This window comes from Anomalospiza imberbis, chromosome 13 (assembly GCF_031753505.1).
Source record: "Anomalospiza imberbis isolate Cuckoo-Finch-1a 21T00152 chromosome 13, ASM3175350v1, whole genome shotgun sequence".
Classification (NCBI taxonomy): domain Eukaryota; kingdom Metazoa; phylum Chordata; class Aves; order Passeriformes; family Viduidae; genus Anomalospiza; species Anomalospiza imberbis.
Window position 1 is genome coordinate 18,141,577 of NC_089693.1, and position 19,695 is coordinate 18,161,271.

The following is a 19,695-nucleotide window of genomic DNA, read 5'->3' on the forward strand; positions in this document are numbered from 1 at the left end:
GTTACTTATGTGTTCTCCTGCCTGTGTTTAGAGAACATTCCAAATGGAAAATAATCCTTCCTAAATTGAATTTATTAACCTGCATTCTTGCTAGGTCAGTAGTATTTTCCTTTGGTGTCCTGAAATCGATACCTAATGTATATGCACTGCCACAGAATGATTAATGTAAGTACAAACATGAAAAAATTGTCTTCAATGTCAGAAGCCCAAAGTGTCATTTATCATGACATTCATTTACCAGAAGATGGGCTGGTGTCTTCAACTGATTGCCCTGCAACACATGGGTGAGGAGTACGGGCTGCTTCCTCAGTTAGGAGTGTATCTTCCATCCCTGGCAGTGCCCAAGGCTGGGTTGGATGGGGCTTGCAGCATCCTGGGATAGTGGAAGGTGTCCCCACACATGGCAGGGGGTGGCACTGGATGGGCTTTAAGGTCCCTTCCAACCCAAACCATCCTGGGATGCTACTCACCATTAGACCTTCTTGCTTAGCCTTCTTGATTGATTTGTTTGGGAAATACCAAGCACTGAGAGAAAAGTCAGTTTTTTAAAAGTTAACTTTACAAATGGTTTTAAAAGTGTTTGTAGTTTAACTAGACTGAATTGGCTTACGTGATAATGCCTCTAAAAATTATTATAGAAAGTTCAGGAGATGCTGGCTTAGAAGTTGATAATTGATGTTTCGAAGAGAGCAGCTCTGTAATGCAGAGGTTCTGGGCTGGGAGGTGAAAGGGTATTTTCTAGTGGCTCACTGCTGCAGGAGGTGTGCCAGTACTCTGGGACCTGCTCCTGGATTTATAAACAGATCTCCAAATTAATAGTAATTAAGGCCTGGATTTGGAGTGCTTTTTATAATGCATCATGATTGTTTTGTGGTTGTTTGTTAGCTAAAGCAAAGGGTCCTCCTCCACAATGGAGGCTTTTAAGCAGTGCAAATTGCCAATAATTGCAGAATAAGAGAAAATTACTCTTTAGGACAAAATTATAGGCTAGGTTAAAATATATATTTCAAAACCACACAGGACTATGACGAAATACAGGTTTTAGTGGCATTTAAGATGACTTGGAAAATTATCTGTAATTTCATTTCTAGTGAGTAATCAACCATCTTGAATAAAGCTTATTTAACCTCAGTGGAGCACCTGCACACAACAGAAGGCACAAGGTCTGTCTTGTCCAGGAAATGAACAGTACTTGTAAGGGATTAAAATTAAGGCATATTTGAGCTGTATGTGAGAAATTGCAGGGCTTCAGTCCTCCAGGAACGTTCCTGCTTGTGCTTGAAGTTGCCAGTGTGGGGCTGTACCAGTGGGAGCTGCTGGGAGCAAAGAGATGGCAACAGGTGAGGTGAAAACAGAAGTCACGGGGTCACCTGGCTAAAGGAGGAGACCCAGGATTCCCTCCCAGGATGGGGAAAGAACTGGCTTAATATGCAGGGCTCTTAATAAATGAGAATATTGAGAGAGATAAGAATCAGAGGTAATTATGAACATATAATGGGTTCTGTCAAGAAGGAGATTTTCAGAAAGGACAGATGCTTCAGAGACTGGAGTTCAGAGGCTCAGGGTTAACAGCCTCATCACTGTAAGAACAACCCATTTGTCCACTGAATTAGTGAGCGTGGCAAATGAGGAGACCTTGTTACCCTTGGTCTCACAGGAAGAATTAAGTAATGCTCCAGACTGACTAATGATGGAACTTCTGAGCACAGTGTGCGAAGTCAGGCAGGTGCAGAGACACCTTGGGATTGTGCTGGGACAGGGGCATGGGTGATTCAGGAGAGGAAAAGGTTACTTGGGTTCTAGGATTGATTGTGCAGAGCCACTGAGATGGTTCCATCTTTTGGGAAGATCTTTTCAATAGACAGAGAAGCAGTTTTGTGGTATTTCTGTGGACACACTGGGGTTTGTCTTTCTGCCAGGAGTGGTTGGTGGGAGAGCAGGAGGCATTGGGGGTCAGCTGGAGCAAGGGAGGTTCTGACTGGGTTTAAAGAGGGAGTTCTGCTCCATGAGGTAGAACAGGTTGCCCAAGGGTTGTGCAGTCTCCACCCCTTGGGGATTTTTGAGGTCTGTCTGGACAAATCCCTTAGTAACCAGCTCTGACCTTGTAGCTGATTCTGCTCTGGCTGGGTCCCTTCCTTCCAAAATTATCCTACCATTCTACATCTTTAAAGGTGAATAGGGTGTTAGGGGAATGAGGGAGAGAAACTCAAGACTGTAGTTTCATTAAGCAGGAGGAAAGTTGAAAGAAAGAAGTTGGATTTTTTGTTCCTGTGAATACCTTGGAGGGACTGATAGATAAATATCAAAGATGCAAAACAATACCAAAACAAGGTCAAGATCAAAGGACTGCAAGTTGGTTGGAAGTACGCTGGGAGGGGAAACTAGAAACAGAAAGTTTCTTGGAGGAATGAAGTTATGGAAGGAGTCCCCAGGTGGGACTCAGAGAGGGAAGAAAATATGTAACAGTTGGAGATGAACTGTTCAGGGTTATGGAAGGAACTTGACAGAAGTGATTTATATGTTAGGATATATAAATCCTAATCCTAAATGTTAGGATCTATGAATCCTCCTCCAGTCTGGCTGACCTGCAGCATTGGGCCTTCTACTGGTGCATTCCCAGTGCATTTGTGATAGTATTAAGTGAGACTTGTGAAAATAGGGGGTTGAACTGTGGCACATTTGATCATTTCCATGTGCAGAATACTTAGGATGGGGTGACTGTGGCTGGCTGCCCATCCAGTTGTGCCCTCACCCTGCTCCTCAGCAGGATGGAGAGGAGATAAGATTAATGTTACTGAGTCAAGATGGGATCGCTCCCAGTTACTGTAATGGCAGAACAACCTTCACTTGCGGAAAATTAATTTAATTTCTTGACAACTAAAGTAATCTGAGTGGTAAGAAAAAAACCAAAGTACTCTCCCTGCTGGTTCCCCGTTTCAACTCCCTGCTTTCATTCCCAGTTCTTCAGCCTCATGCTCTACCCTGGTCTCCCCAGGGTGACACCCAAAGCTGCCCTTCCTCCTCTCCCTCCTCCTCCTCCTCTGACCTGCCCACTCCAGGATTGTGCCTCCCACTTGCCTCACTGTCCTGTGGTTTTCCCTGTCTTGGGTGTGCTTCATGGATGTGCCTCCAGCTTCACTGGCTGCCTCAGCTGTGGCTCCATGGAACCAGGTCCAGCTGTGCCCCCAGCCTCTTCTCACAGCTCCCCCAAGGGCTTGGCCTCCTCAGCCCATCTGTGAAGCCATTAAATGGGCTCTGGGTGTTTCTGGAGAACGTTTTTATGGAAAAAGTGACACTGTGCAGCACTGCTGGGTCAGCTCTGTGGTGTGCCCTGGAGAAACTCCGGTCTCGGCCGCACTGAGAGTGTTCATATGCAAATATTTATCTCAATATTTACCTTGTGGCACTGTACAGAGGCTTTTGTAGCTGGAGCTGGTAAGTGAAGGTGTTTTGTAGGCTGCATTGGTAGAAGCTGTGGCTGCCCCATCCCGGGAAGTGGAGCAGCCTGGGATAGTGGAAGGTGTCCCCCATGGCAGGGGGTGGGACTGAATGAGCTTTCAGGTCCCTTCCAAGGCAAACCATTCCAGGATTCTGTGATTACTGGGTTTGTTTGCCTTTACACCATCCATGTTTAGCGTGGTCCTGTCAGCTGTTAAGGATTTTAAAGAGTCAGACAGCATCCTCACTTTTCCAAAACTTCATTCTTGAGTCTTGACTTGAACTTCCAATCTTTGGTGTCGTGTTCAGAACATCTCAAATTCTTTGTTGCTTTGGTTTTCTTGCAGGTCTGCCCAGGTTCACGAGCCAGCCCGAGCCCACCTCTGTGTACCGCGGCGGCAGCGCCGTGCTGGGCTGCGAGGTGACGGCCGAGCTGGCGCCGCTGCTGCGCTGGGAGCGCGACCGCCAGGCGCTGGCCCCCGACCGGCGCGTGCTGCAGCTGCCCGGCGGGGCCCTGCTGCTCACCAACGCCTCGGACGCCGACGCGGGGCTCTATCGCTGCGCCCTCGACAGCGGGGGCACCCCCAAGTACAGCGACGAGGCCGAGCTCAAAGTCCTGCCAGGTACCCACTGCTGCTCTCCGGACTGAGCTGCTCCAGGCCCTGAGCTCTTCAGGGGCGGACACTGGAGACACTCACGGGCTGCTTTCGTGTATTTAATGGTTCAGCTTTTAAGGCGTTCCAGGGAAAACATTTTTAAAAGCCGCTAGTAGTACACTTCCAGTGGGATGTGATACAAAGGGGGAACCGATTGCTTCTTTGAGTATAAATGTTTGGGGACTTCTGTATTTTTTTGAGGTTGAATCCCATGTTTCAAACCCTGTGGAAGCTTTGCGAAGAAATCAGTGCTTAGTCTGTTGCTCTTGGGATGCTTAAGCTGAGGTGTTTTTAGTTCTTCCCATATTCAGGAAGTTCTGACCATCGAAACATTGGGACCTTTGGGGAAGTCTCCAACTCAGGGTCTTTGTCCACAGGCCCTGAGCTCTTCACAGTGGTTGGAAACAGGCTGGAGACACTCACAGGCTGCCTTCCCATAGTTTATGGTTCAGCTTTTAAGACATTTTGGGGAAAGATTTCTTTAAAAAAAAAAAAAACAATAATATACTTCTATTGTGACATGATACAAAATGGGAATCGACTGTTTCTGTGAGTATAAAAGTTTGGGGATTTCTCTTTCTCGGGTTGAATCCCATGTTTCAAACCCTGTGGAAGCTTCGCGAAGAAATTGGTGCTTAGTCTGTCGCTCTTGGGATGCTTAAGCTGAGGTGCTTTTAGTTGTCCCAATATTCTGGAAATTCCAGTTGTCTAAGCAGTGGGACCTTTTGGGAAGTCTCCAACTCTCAGAGGGGTTGACATTTTATTTTGGGACGTTCTGCTTTGCCTGTTGTGCTGAAATGTTGAGATATTTTTGTTAGAACAGAAGTCCAGTGCTGATGTAAACTGTTGGCACATTCAGTGTGTTCTGTTCCCAGTGACACCACCAGCTGTTCTTATACAAAGGTTTGAAAAGTGACCCAAAATAGGACAGGAATGTCCTATTGTGGGTTGTGCTTTCCCAAACTAGGGAAATAGTGGCTGTGTTTCATATGAGGTTCCTTAATTGTTCCCAGAACTGTCTCTTCTGGATCTTCTCCATGTTGGAATTCTCATTCAGTTGTTACTCTCGCAGAGCTGCTGGAGGGAGTTACTGAGTTTCCATCTCGGGAAGCTCTCAGGGTTTAGGCTGGACAATGTCGTGGTTGGCCTGACCTGGTGTGGGCAGCAGGTGGACTTGAGGCAGGTGGGGGCACCTTCAGGGGTCCCTTTCAAGGAATAGTTCTGTTTCTTGTGACTATGGCCCTTCTCTACTTAGAATACTAAATTATTCTGTGAAATACCCCAATTTTTACAATTATAGCTCTCTTTTGAAATTGGGATGTGGGAAATCAATTGTGCTTAAAGTAGGACTGTTTCTTTCCGTTCTTTAGCTTCTCCAAAGCCTTGTCTCTTCTCCAACTAAGGATATAGGGTTTGAAGAAAAGCACTTTTGGAAAAGATGCTTGATTGAATTTCTGTCATTTGCATTGCCTTCATGTTTCTGCAGCCCTTCAAATGCTGAGGATTTTGCTGATTTTTTTATGGAAACTGAAGATTTCTTGAAAACGTCTATATTACACTGATCTTTTGAATCCTTTTTGGCTCCAGCTGTAGTTTCCTTGCTTTTGTAATGCTTTGCTGAAAGTGAGGAAATAGAGCTGTGTTAGGGAATTCAAATGATGCTGTTTCTTTGCTCCATCATGAATCCAAAAGTATCGATAGTGAAGTTTGGGAAAATCCCTCCCTGCAGGCTTTTTTTTTTTTTTTAAGTGGGATTAAGCTGTTGAAGGGAAAGCTCCCTTAGTCTTGAGCAGCCCTGTAATTGATTGTTTGGCCTGAGAAGTATTTGAAAGAAGGATTTGAATTAATCTGTTCTTTATTCACTTTATTCCTCTTTTAAGTGGTTATCTGATGTGTGGCTGACAGTGAACCCACCACTGCTTCCCAGGCTTTGAAACACACCCAGCACACTCCTGCATCCCAGAGATTTGCATCCTCAGACAGTGTTCTGCTGCTTAAATGTTCTGCTTTGTCTGATACCAGGCTGCCACTGAGCAGAAAGATGCATTTCTGAGCTCTGCCACTTCACAGTGGGTGCTTTCAAACATAGGACTGCAAGGGAAAAATGTCACTTAACTTTGGGATCCAGTTTCCACTTACCTGTGAGCTGAACTCCCTTCTGGGAGCTTGGAGCAGTCAGAGTGGTGTCTCCAGGGAATCATCCTGGCTCCTCTCCGTGTAAGAATGGCTGCCTGGAGGTGTTGTATCCCTGCTTGGCAGCCTGGCTGGCTCCACGTGCTGCTCCAGGTCCCTGTCACTTGTTATTCCCCATGCACAGCAGGGCAGGCAGAGCACTTCCTGCCAGGAATGTGGGCAGAGCTGCAGGGATGGGGCTGGCTGATCCAGGGCTGCACAGAGCTTGGCTGCCTCTGCTTGTGCCAACTCCCACATGGGATTTCCACCTGTTCTGCTTCCCCCAAGTGTCCTGGCACCTCCTCGTGTTGTGCCTTGGAGCCTGTGTGTGCCCTGAGCTCAGTGCTGTGAACACTCAGTATTTTTAGTGTTTTGAGCTGAAGAACACCAAAACAACAACTTCCTGAAATGCCTGCGAGTAGCACCTCGGGCCCAAGTGAGAGAGCAGCCAAATATGCGTGTGATGAGACACAGAACGTGCTTCATTCAGGGAGCAGGAGTAGAGTAGGTGCAGAATACTCTGTCCCCATTTTAGGTGGCCAGAAATAGTTTGAGGCTTTGTCCAGTTGTGGAGCTTTGCTGCCACAGCACCCTCAAACACCCCTCAGAGTGCTGGTAATGCAGGAGTTAGTGCAGGGTGAGCAGGGCTTACCCAGCCCGAAGTGCAGCTGCTCTGTAGGGCTCACTTCATCTGGGTAGAGTGCAGGGCACGGACAGAGGGTGCACCCTGTAGTAGGGACGGAATAAACGTGCCCATGGCTTGTGCTTCTTAAGGGTGGGAAGAAGGAGGAACAAACCCCTGTCAGCCTAATCCAGTGTAGAGCCACTTCAGAGGATTCCCTGTTTTCATAACGATGGAAAGCCGTGGTGGGGCATTCTGGTTTTGTTGCTTCAGCATGCACGTTCCTTGGTTGTTGTATTTTACTTGGGGTCAGTCACTGCTGCAATAATTTAATGTTCCAGCGTGTAAAAGCACTTCCTCAGGAAGCTCCCTGATGAAGCCCAAGGCTTGCTGGACAAACTCACACCTTCTCCTTTCTTTCCTAAGTCTCTGCTACCTGGTGGAAGTACCAGTTTCAGGGCTGTAGTTTTGAGCTGGAATAGTTTCCCAGAGAGTTGGAAGAGTGAGAATCCCAAAAGTGGGGAATCATTTTGCATGCCTGGAGGAAATGGTAAGAGGCTCTCCCCAAGGGTGGGAGAGGCTCTGGCAGAGGCGGTGGGTGAGGTGGGGATGGAATCCTGTAGAGGGGCAGGAAAGGAATTAGAGATTTCATTTGTGATTTTCTTTGGCCGGTTGGATTTTGGTTCAGAGGGTTGTTGGTGGTTTCTAACATGGCCATCTTCTGATTTTGCATCTGGTGCCAGCTGTGTCGTGTCCTGTTTGCAGATGCCGAGGAGCCGCAGAGGCTGGCGCTGCTGAAGCCGCCCTCGTCCCTCAGCCGGCTGCCCGGGCAGAGCGCGGTGTTCCCCTGCGTCGCTGCCGGCTTCCCTCCTCCCCTCATCAGGTGGACAAGGAACGAGGAGGAGCTTCCCACTGACGGGTGAGTAATGGCTGACAGCCCTGTCCTTGTCCAATGGCAGCGATCCAGCTGGAGTCAGGATTTGGGATTAGTGCACACCTTCCTTTGGCCGTGAAACCTGGAGAGCAGAGGCCGATCCCAAATGCTGGAGGACTTCAAGACTCGGTGTTGGGATAAGGGAGGTAGTTCAGGAGACTTTGGAATAGTGTCAGGGTATTTTTTGCAGCCATTTGAGGCCAAGAAATCTTGTGTGAAGCAGGGAGGTTATTAAGAATAGATTACTTTTAGACTGGCACTGGAGTAGAAGCAGCAGTTGAGGGAATAAGGACACTGCAGGAAAAGGAGGATGACTTGGGGTATTCAGAGTGTGAAGCCCTGCACCCATTCTTTCTGCAGTGGAAATGTTCACTCTGTGTCAGAGTGTCCCACAGGAATGGAAGAATAAGTGCTTAAAGCAAAATGACACATTTTCTTGTTAAAATAGAATAATAAAACCGTAGACATGATGGCAAAATTCAGTGAGCTTTCAGAGATGTATAGAGTGAGAACTTACACATTGTCATTGCTGGCATAGTCAGAATAATGTGGTAGAAAATCTATATTAAAAAAGCAGAACAAATCTTATCAAGGCTGTTTTTGTCCATGTAATGAACGTACTTCCTAGAACCAGGATTGCAAACAGATATTTGAATGTTTTCCATGTCCCTCAAAGTCAGCAGTGAGATTAATGGGGAGCCAAGTTAATCATGGAACAAGGAGGGGTAAGCTGTGATACAGAAAGCAGCCAGAACAATGCTCAAGTCTCTGCAGCACCAGGGATATAATATATCTCTTTTTTGGCAACTCTTAAATTAAAAGAATCCAGGAGCTGGTAATTTGAACTGTCTTTGATGGGAGGCTGTTGTGGGAAATGACAAATAGCCCCTGAGAGATGGTACTGTGTCAGTGTGAAAGCACATGATTTAAATTCCGGGGGTTTTATAAATATAAGAGCTCGCTCCCCTACAAAAGCTGGTGCAGACTCATTGGAGCAGCACAATCAAATGGGATGAAATGGCAGAATAAATGTGCCTGGCAAGATCTGCATTTGTTGTTCTTGTATGTAAAGTGATGTCATGTCACATCTTTAGGAAGTTTTGATGCCCTGGCCTTCTCTAGGTTGTGGCACATTCAGGGCACAGGGAGGGTAAAGCTCTCCTTTTATTTTCTTGATTTTTGAAACATAAAGCCCAGATTTTCCCACCACTGAATACAGTGCTGTTAATTCCCTTTGGAATTTGCTTCCCTCCTCCTGTGAGGTTGCCATGATCACTTCTTAGGGCTTCACAGGTATTTTCTTTTTCTCATGATTCAGAGAAAGAAATTGTTCTGGAGGGCTGAAGCATAGCATTAGTAAATATACTTGATCTTCAAATGTACACGATTTCAACCAAGTCTAACCTGATTTTTCAGAATATTTAGCATTAGTTTTTACTGATTTGCCTTTTGCTACAAGAACGGGTTCCAGCTCACTTTTTTCTTCTTGCAACACTTAGCTCTTTTCTTAAAGTGAAATGTGTGCTTGTTGTGGGCTTGAGTTTTAAGGTAGGTAAAGGTAGGAACTTGGTCTTTTTCCCCTCTGTGGGGTAAACTTTTTTCATTGTTCCTTCAAGTGATCAAACTGAGCCAAAGCTCCCAAGTCTGCTGCTTGTGACTGTGGCTGAACAGGGCAGAGATTCAAAGAGCTGAGAACAGAAACCTCTTAAACTCCATTTACCCTCCAGCTATTGTGTTATTGGTGTGAATAGAATAACTAGAAAATCTCCAGAAATTAAGATTCTTTGTTGGAGAAAAGCCTGCAGTTACTGTTGCTAAATAGCTACCTTAGCTTGTTATGCATGGTCTGTTAATGTAATTACAAATTAAATCACATTTAATTTGTATTAAAATCCCCTTTTGATACAAAAGTACGACTTTCTTAGCGTGGCTTTTCTTTATCCCAAGAAAAAACTGATTCTTTTCATCTGGGCAGGTTTTAATGTCCCTTCTGCCTGGGAAAAGCTCTGAAATCCCAGGTTTGTTTATGCACACCCCCACCCCAAACATTAACATGTATGTAGATATAGCCATATATAATGGGACATTCCTCTGTGTGTGTCTGGGCTTAGGAAACAAAACTCAGACAGCATGAGGAGGGTATCCCTAATTCTGGCCCCTTGTTAAAGGGTTTTGAACAAAACCTTATTTTTACTTTTGTCATAACTGTGGTAATTAATGAGTACGAAATTGAATGTTTGCCTTTCAAGTTGTATTCCTAAGGAGAATATGGATAGGAGCCTGTATGCATAGGAAAACAGATTAATTTTAAGGATAGGGAGTGGTGGGGTTTTGGTATTAAATATTTGTTATAAGATCTGGAGAAAGGGGAAGACGATTAAATTTGATGGATTATTTGTTGAAGACTGCAATAAGATTTATGTTAATGGATAAATATGAGTAAACTTGAGTGATGGCAGCTTTGGCAGTTGTTCAGACAGCCTGTAATGCAATATATTGTGAAATTAGTTGCTGTGATAAAATATTTTCCAAATTAATTAGAGTGTGAGAGAAGGAAGCTTTGGGTGTTGGGTGAGAAAAGGAAGTTTACTCAGTGCTCCAAATTTCCATTGGAACAAGGCTCTTAGAACTCCAAGGAATCCTTCTGAACTCACTAACTTGAAGATTTTTAAAGAAATCTGACGGAGAGACTGCTGACTTCTTGGTTCTCCATAAAGAAAGCCACTAGAGACTAAGAAGCTTTCCCTTGAATTGGTTCACCAGTCCAGCTTGTAATCTTCATATTTTATAGTTTTCCAAAAACTCCACTGTCTGTAAAGAGAGGAGAAGACTAAACCCTGCTCTAGGTTCAGGTGGAGCTCCAAAACCCAGAGGAAGGCTCCAGCCTTCTGTGTGTGATCCATGGTGGCAGGTGGCACATGGACAGACATCATCCACGGGCTCAGCACTGGGAATATCCTCCTGCTTTTCCAGCTGGATTGGCTCCATGGACCGAGTCAGTAGTATCTCTGCCAGGAATTTGAAGAATGCTGAGGGAAATGGAAGGAAGCAGGGAAGGCACTGAAGTATGAAGTGATTGGAATAAATCTTAGGCCCTTTATGGGAAACTTCCTAAAATAAAATCTCCTGTAGTGTCAACATTGCTTGGTACAAAAGGTTAGAATGGAGGTGTTCTATTCAGGCTGAGTAGCTCTTCAGGTTTGAGCCAACTTGGAGCCTTTCTTACCTAGTGAATATTTTTTATTTCAGTCTCCAGTCTGGCTGAGGATCCTGCTGTGTGAAGGGTCTGTTCTTTGGCAAGTGCAGGATTCACTTTGTGCTTTTGACGATTCCTGACTTGGAAAGGGAAGTTCCAGGTGACTGCCCAGGTGGATTTGTCCCCAGGGCTTGGGACACGGGCACAGAGAAGTGTCTGGAAGATGACCTGCTCTGAAAACTTGGCAGTGTGTGGATCAGTATGTGCTCCAACAGCATATATGGTATCTTCATTTATATTGGGACATTTCTTGTGGGAGAAGGAACAAATGCAGGTGCCATGGGTTCTGAAAAGCCTGCAGTAGATGAGATGGTTCATCTGAAACTAAACCATTGGAAGGACTTGAGCAGTAACAGTTTAATGTCTGTAAAGTCCAGCAAGCTCTGCAGCAGGTTTCTGCTGTTCAGTTTAGCAAAATTTCATGTAATTGAAAAATTCCTGCAGAAACATGGTTGTGCATGTAATACTTCCCTACAGTGAGGGGATGACAGCTGAGGGCACTTGTGCCATGTTCATTTCTGCTCTGCTGGCTGTGCTCACATGACGTCTGTGATTGTATGATCACATCCTCATCCCTAATGCAGGGTTTTCCTTAGTGCTTCCCACAAATGTGTGAGATTCCCATTATTACACATTTCTGTTTGCAGGGTTCTGAGTGATTGGTACCAAGTGAATTACACTTGCCCAGCTCAGGAAAGGTTAAGCATAGCAGAGTAATTATGGAGATTTTTCTGGTAGTAGATCCCACAAAATAATCTAATTTACTGTCTAATTTTATCTGCTGTACTTACTGAGACAGCAAATAGATTATAGGATGTTTGGGGAATAGTAATTTAAAAGAGGGAAGAAAAGCTCAAACCTCAGGGTATAACTGACAGTTTGACTACAGTAAATGAATAAAGGCTCGCTATATTTTGTGATAATGAAACACAAAGAGCCTGTGAGTGAGGCATCCGGAGTAGCTCAGTAATTGTTTGTTATGGGGGTGCAAGTGAGGGCTGTATGGAATGCATATAAAAGGCTGGAATTTGATTTTCCTCTTCCCTGACATCTGAGTGATCAATCTTTGTTGTTTTTAATGACACTTCAAATTATGTTATCACTTTTATATTAAGCTGATTCTTTGTCTCCAGTGTCTGAAATCCGATTGCCTCACTCTTTTGTGGAAATCCTTCATTGTCCTTATGAAATTAAGATGTTTTGTTTTATTATAAAAGCGGCTTTGCTTTAAGTCCAACATTTTTCCGCAGCTGATTCATACAGAGGGAATCACCAAGGAGTCTGGCAAATTAATTGTTTTCTTCTATTAAACTTCCACTGAATCACCTATTGGGAAATTGAACCCAACTCTGGGTTTTGTGGAGGAAAATAATCAAAGGGAATACAAACATGGCACATGTTGAGATGGCTGAACAGGAGAATTCCCACAAATATTCTGATGCTGCAAGTAGTTTGTGAGATCCCCTAGGACAAGCTAAAGTGACAAGGAGGAGTAGTTTTTAATAGGTTTAGTAACATCTTTATTGCTGTCAGTAACTTTTCCAGAGGCTGGCAGAGGGAAAGGAGCACCCTAAGGCACGGGTTGCTTTTAGAGGGTAACAATGGATATCCTGGAAAAGGCATTAACGTCCTCAAAATGCCACGGACATGCTGCTGGCCTCTGATCATTCCTTCAGGATGTGACAGTGGCAGTTCTTGGGGCACAGCTCCTTCCCTGCTCCATGTCCCGCTGTCCCTGGCAGATCCAGCTCCCTGCTTTCATCCCAGCCCTCAGCACATTCCCCGCTGCAAGAACAAAAAGTCAAAGCAGCTCTTTTACATAACAAAAGAAGGTTGAAAATTTCATGGATAGATGTGTCAAGGTCCAGGCTTGTCTTACTCTGGTGTTTTTCTTTAGGCCTGGTTTTAGAGCCTGTCTGACGTGCCATTCCCACGCAAGGCAAGCCTGGGACATTTTTCCCAGCATTTGGGAAACTCTTAATATGGTTTTCCAAACTCGTATCTTCACTCAAATTCCCTGCACTTCTTCCAAGCCAGCCTTTCTGTGGTTCTGGTGTTTCTCATGGGAGCAGCATGGCTTTCCTTACAGAGCACCTGGACAGGGACATCTCTTTGGATGCTTTCAACACTTAATGCCACTTACGGTTTTGTTTGCTCTGCTTTTAAATGTAATAACCAGAAATTTGATCAGCAGTTACAGTAGGATCATCAATCAATATTTATCTGATAAATAATAGTGAGATGAGGCAAAAGGCTGAGTCCCAACAATTTACCTGTCCAAGCAGGTCAGGATGGGTCCTACTGATGTAATTCTAGGAAAATTTCAAATTGAGAAAGCACTGAGGTTGATTTCTGTCCATTGGCCATTCCAAATAGAGACCAGAAAAGGCTATTGCTGTGATGTTCATATATTGACATATATGGCTGCAGTAGGAGGAGGATGTGGCTGCAGGCTGAGGGTGCTGCACTGAGGATGAAGTGCCACCTTTATCTGCCCCATTTAGCAGCAAAAGCGGATAAATGTAACGGCTGGGTTAGAAACCCTTCCCTGCCCTTTGCAAGTCAGAGGGGGAGGTTCTGTACAGACCTGTTGTCACCTGATGAGTCTGTATTTTGAATTTCTTATAACCTGTATCTTATTCTGAAGTATTTAATCTCTCAGGGATGGCTTACCTTTTCACAGAAATTCAATTCCTGTACATTGTATAACGTGCACTGCTGTCCTTGTGTTGTAAAGGCACAGCCTCTCCTGTTATACTTCCTCAGCTTTCCAAGCAGTCAGTCATTCCAGCTGGATCTGCAAAATGCCTTTTTTTCATTATGGGATTACAGTACCTCATTTTTCTTCACTTCTGGCTGCTCTCGACTAAATACCTTGGATCACATTTAATTAAGAACAAGTGAAGCTGCTAGTGCAAAAGGATGAGCTGCTCTTGTGGAATTGATAGGGTTGAACTTAATTTTCAGTGTGGGATGTGATGGTGTAATTACAACTCTTTTGTGTCCCACACTGGGGCGGTGTCCATGGAATGACCCTGTCCTTCCCTGTGTGTGCAGGTCTGGCCAGGTTACCCCAGGGATCTGGGGTATGGCCGAGGCCATGTCCCTGGAATGACCCTGTCCCTGGCCAGGTTATCCCAGGGATCTTGGGGTATGGCCGAGGCCATGTCCCTGGAATGACCATGTCCCTGGCCAGGTTATCCCAGGGATCTGGGGTATGGCCGAGGCCATGTCCCTGGAATGACCATGTCCCTGGCCAGGTTATCCCAGGGATCTGGGGTATGGCCGAGGCCATGTCCCTGGAAGGACCATGTCCCTGGCCAGGTTATCCCAGGGATCTGGGGTATGGCCGAGGCCATGTCCCTGGAATGACCCTGTCCCTGTGTGTGCAGGTGTGAGGCTGCGTCCATGGAATGACCCATGGAATGACCCTGTCCCTGTGTGAGCAGGTGTGAGGCTGTGTCCATGGAATGACCCTGTCCCTGTGTGTGCAGGTGTGAGGCTGTGTCCATGGAATGACCCATGGAATGACCCATGGAATGACCCATGGAATGACCCTGTCCCTGTGTGTGCAGGTGTGAGGCTGTGTCCATGGAATGACCCATGGAATGACCCATGGAATGACCCTGTCCCTGTGTGTGCAGGTCTGGCCGGTTCCAGCTGCTGCCCGGGGGTGTCCTGGAGATCCGGGACGTGGCCGAGGCCGACGCCGGGACCTTCACCTGCATTGCTGAGAGTGGCAACGACACCCTGGAGGCTCAGGCAGAGCTGGCAGTCCAAGGTGGGTCAGAGGTTTGGATTTGCACAGAGAACACTTCTCCAGATGACTGAACACCTAAATATCTGAGTTTATTCTGTGATTGGTTCTGTGCCCCGTTAAAAACCGAGCTCCCTCCACTACTGTTATAAATATTGTTACTCTGATTTATTATCCAAACTGCTTATGATTTCCTAAATAACCAAATGAGCAATGTGCTTATAGAATACAACCTGTGGGTGCTTAACAGCTGCTCTGTCTGCTCCTGTAGTATTAAATGTGGTTGTTGTCATGTAGCTGAAGGAGGGCCAAGGCCACGGTGTGGCTGATCCCATCTGGAAGTCAACCTGTGGTACTGCAGCCTGGTTGTCTTTGGAAAGGACATCTCTAATGCATTTTTCATAATCCTTGAATATGTTGCTGTTTTCAATTAGCTTGTGAGAAGATAAAAGTAGAGATATTTGGTAATATGCTGGTTTATTGTGTGTGTAACTGTTTTGCTTACTCTTGCGAGATATTTTTACTAGAAAAAGCACTGAAATATTGATAATGCAGTTTTAAAAAGCATCTTACTAAACATAAAAAAGTAAATAAAGCAGACTAGGTCAGCAAAGAAAATAGACTTGGTAAGGAGTGGGAAAAAATTCAGGTAAAAGTTTGCCTTCCTTGCCTTTCTTACATTCCATGAGGAAGTATGTAGTTTTTATTGACTGGACCCTTTGTAAGGGTTTCCAGTTCTTTCTCTGGAGTTTCATGGCATATGCAGGGTCCTTACAAGAGCTTACCTGACTTGGTTTACTGTGGGCTGTGGTGCTACAAAGTTGGTCTAAAAAGTAATTCTGGGGGAGAAATTTATTTACTGAACATCCATAAATGAAGGATTTTCTATAGACAAAAGGATGGGTTTTCTGACCAAAAGGAAGCACTCAGACTCTATCTGGTCATGCAGAAAACCTCAAATTTTCTTACCTTGTATCTTGGCCAAAAGAATAAAGATTTGCTGCTCTGGCTTTGGAAATACCTCCAAACTTGATGCTTCAGAACACTTTACAATAGGTTCAAACAGCTCACTGTGTGCTGTGTTTAATTCAGTTCCAGCATCTCTGTTTTACAGAATTGGTTTTGTGTTTTATGGGCAGTGACAGCAATTAATAACATTAATGGTACGATGCAATTAAGCAGGTTGTGGATAAAGCTGAGAGGAGCCTTAGTGCAGGACATCCAGCTAGGTCACCTGGGGATGAAAGTGACCTGGAGATAACTCTTCTGCTCCTTATCTGAACCATTGTAAAGAATTCCTTCATTTGGTTGGGAAGATTTAGAGTGTGTTCTGCCAGGCCTTCCACGCTGATGTTTTGTTACACACCTGGCACTGGAAAGAAAACCCTTTATGCTTGAGTATTAAAATACATTAAAGATTCTACAGAGTGCATTTCAGATAGTGACATTTCTGATTTTACTTCTTAGTTCTAATCTTAACTCTACTTTCCTTGAGAGGTCACTGTAGGGAGTAATTGTATTTCTGCATTACTGTACTTTGGTGCAGGGTTGAATAGCTTGAATAACTGTTACCTGATCCCTGGATCATTTTCTTCTAGACCAAAGAAATTGTCATTTCTCCCCACCTCATAACAGCATGATTTTGCTTAATTTAAGTTCTTTCTGCCATTCTTGGAAATTAGTCTGGCAGCATTTCAGACAAGGAATTAATTTTTTGGGTACTGTATTTTTCTGCAGCTCTCCTTGAAGCCCTTGTTTTTTCTAAGAGGTTTCACTCTGTACTGGGGGTTGTGCTCAGGCAGCCAGTGATTTCCCTTCTAATGACATTTCCCCATGGCAGTTCAGACATGGAGTTCTGTGCCAAGGGTGATGATGCCATTGCTTGGCAGTGGTAGGGCAGTGGAACTGGAGAGGTGTTCCTGTGGCTGCCTCTTGACTGAGGTTTCCTGGCAGTGCCAGGTGTGGGCTGACTGAAATTTGCAGGCAGAAACAGCCTGCTTTATCCACTTGTAAGTTTGACTCGTTCATGGACTCAGAGGAATGCTCTTGAAGGTCCCTTTGCTCCATGGCCAGCTTTTCTGTGTCCTCTGGCAAGGATACAAACCCTGCAAGCAGGGTTTGGTGCTGGCCACTGGAATTCTCCTTCCATGGCAGTGGGGATAAAATTCCTGGCCATCCCTGGGGGAAGGGTGCCCTCAGGTGTGTCAGACTGAGGCTGTGCTCAACTGGCAGGAAAATACCTGAGTTTTACCCTGGGTTTGTGTAAGGTATGAGGGAGGTGGTTGGGGAAAGCTTATTCCAGCTTATATGGGGCTGTACAGCCATCAATCTGGGGAGTTCCTGGGGTGTTTTTTGTTACTTTTAGCACCATTTTCAATTGGGCTAAGTGGTATCTTCAGTGCAGTTACTCAGATCCTGTTGGTGACGCTTAAGGATATCACCAGTTTCGCGTACCTGAAAGTAGTTGAACCCCTGTGTCATAAATAAAAGGTGCTAGAGGAATCTTCTATTGCCCTAATGCTGGGTTTAAAAAATGATTGGGATTTATTTCCCTACATACATCACAGAAGGACTGAATCAGGAAAATTACCTTTAACTTGACTATGAAAGGTACTAAAGACTCCAGAAGAATTCTACACCAATTTCTGTCCTCAGACTCTTTATCTGCATTGTGTATCTGGGAGGAAGAGTCAAGAAATTTCCTTTCCTTTGGAAGGGAATTTTGGCTGCCTTGTTCCTGGAAGTGTCCAAGACCAGGCTGGACAGGGCTTGGCAGAACCTGGGCTAGTGGAAGGTGTCCCTGCCACGGCAGGGGGGGAATGGAATGACCTGTCAGGTGCCTCCCAACCCAAAGCATTCAGTGATTCTGTGTATCTGCAAGTGGGAGATTCCATGGACCCACCGGTCACGCACTGAACCTTTGCCTGGTGCATCTGAGACGTGGTTTCATGTGGGAGAGAACAGGGAATGTCCCAGGGAAAGCTGTGCCAGCCCCTAAAGCTGGACATTGCTGAATCCTGCCCACACCTGGGGCAGGGCCAAACACAGAATGGACAAAACGTGTGGGCACCGTTGTACCCAGAGTGTCACAGAACGTGGAAAAGGATCCTCCTCAGTTTTCCTTGGGTGCAAAAGCAGGTCTCATTGGGAAATGGATTTGTAGAGAATTCTCCAAGCCTGACAGAAGGCTCACACAGTGTGCATCTGTGTGCAGACCTTGAGATAAGAAATGCTGACTTAGAAATGCCATGGAGTAGGACAGACATTGCTGAGAGAGAAATGGAACCAGAAACAAGTTTCAAAGGATGGCCTGGCAAGTAAGACTGGATACTTTGGAGAAATGGAACTCTGAAAGGTGCATTTTAGATGATTGGCTTTAAGGCATGTACAGCATGGTGTGACAAAAGCTGATAGGCCAAGAAACACTTATTGTAATTAGGAAATAGTGGGTTTCTGATTGTGATGGTGTGAATTGTAACATCTGCGTCGTCTCACCCTTCATGAGAGACTGAAAATGGAATAAAATGTTTTAAAACACCTCTCAGCTGCCCCATCTCTGGGTCAGAAAAGGGCCTAATCCAACAGGTCACCACAGTCCAGGCCAAGCAAGGGCAGGACACTTCCCATGGTGGAGGCAAGAATTCGGTGCCTGAAATTCACCTCTCCCTTGGCTGTAGGGACAGTGCTCTCCCCTCACTGTGGGTGCTGCTACCAGGTTATTTACAACACCTGTAATGAATTGAGAGCACTGGAAAATTTTGTTTTGCTCTCTCCAGCCATGAAAGAATCTGTAGCATTTCCCTCAGATAAGATTGGGAAGTGATGACAGCAGAGTTGGGGAAACAGATAGTTACTGTATTTAATCTGCTCAGCCTGGAAGAGCCAGAGTGGCAGTTAAATACTGGGAAGGTCACAAGTTCAGCCTTCATCTGGGCAATATTTCAAATTTATGGCTGTGCCCAGCACCCTGGGGGTTTGTGCAGGGGCTGGGGCTGAGTGAGGTCACCACAGGGGCTTCCTGTGGCCTGCCTTGGTGCTGGGGTGGGGACCAGCAGCGTGGGGGGACTTTCTCTTCCTCTTGAAATATTTACTGCAGTTGATAATGAACCAGAAAAATCATAAACCGAGAAAAAAAAATCCATTTTCATTCTCCTATAAAATTGACATGGCAGGTCTGAAGCCTCTAAAATAAATAAATCCCTGTGTTTGTGGGAGAAGAGTGGGAGTTGCTCTTTGCTGTTGCTTGTTATTGCCTTTCAGTGAGTTTTTGGAATAGCAGAAAGTCAACTTCTAAGTTGTCTAGGACAGCATTCAGTGTCTGATAGTGTATCTGAAGTGTAATGTATGAAATGTCTCACTGTGTTAACTAAATTTAAAAATAAAACTAGAGAAGCATCTTTTGGGGTATCTGTAATGATAAAACAGAGATTGCATGTGGCAACTGGCTGATCACGGCCTCGTTTGTGCTGCCAGAGCAAATTGTATGGAAAAAACCCAATGCAGAAATGTTTTGATGTAATTGTCCACTTTGTGCTTTAGAAGGAAGTGCTGGAAATATTTTCAGTAGAGCTGACAAGGCTTACAGCAATGGCAAAGCCTTATTCCAGCAGAAAATAGGATATTTTTGAGTGTTGGTCCTGCAGTGTCAGGGAGCAGTGATTTCTGTGCTCTGGAGGGGTTGGCAGGATTGTCTCACCTTGATTTCCCTGTTGCCTTTGCTCTTGCTGGGATGGGGTCTCTAGTACTTTGATTACTCATGGCATGTAATTATTTTAAATTTTTAATTGAAGATTTTGGCTTAAAAATGAGTTATGATTATGCATCTGTTAACATATGACTTGTTATTAAAATAAAATGAGA

At 45.1% G+C, this 19,695-nt stretch overlaps 1 protein-coding gene and 1 long non-coding RNA gene across 9 annotated transcripts in view; one reads left to right on the forward strand and one right to left on the reverse strand.

The window, feature by feature from the left end:
- Positions 1–19,695, forward strand: part of NEO1 (neogenin 1) — a 173,422-nt gene that overhangs the window by 65,412 nt on the left and 88,315 nt on the right. For all 8 annotated transcript variants that reach the window (XM_068204323.1, XM_068204328.1, XM_068204324.1 and 5 more), the window contains exons 3-5: positions 3,786–4,061; positions 7,654–7,807; positions 14,723–14,859. In XM_068204323.1, coding sequence (XP_068060424.1) covers positions 3,786–4,061; positions 7,654–7,807; positions 14,723–14,859 — 567 coding nt within the window. The remainder of the gene's footprint in view (positions 1–3,785; positions 4,062–7,653; positions 7,808–14,722; positions 14,860–19,695) is intronic.
- LOC137482124 (uncharacterized) lies at positions 12,368–14,106 on the reverse strand. The gene is made up of 3 exons (XR_011003896.1): positions 13,953–14,106; positions 13,752–13,875; positions 12,368–12,863 (listed from the first exon to the last, which is right to left on the reverse strand). It is a non-coding gene; the product is annotated as an uncharacterized lncRNA (long non-coding RNA).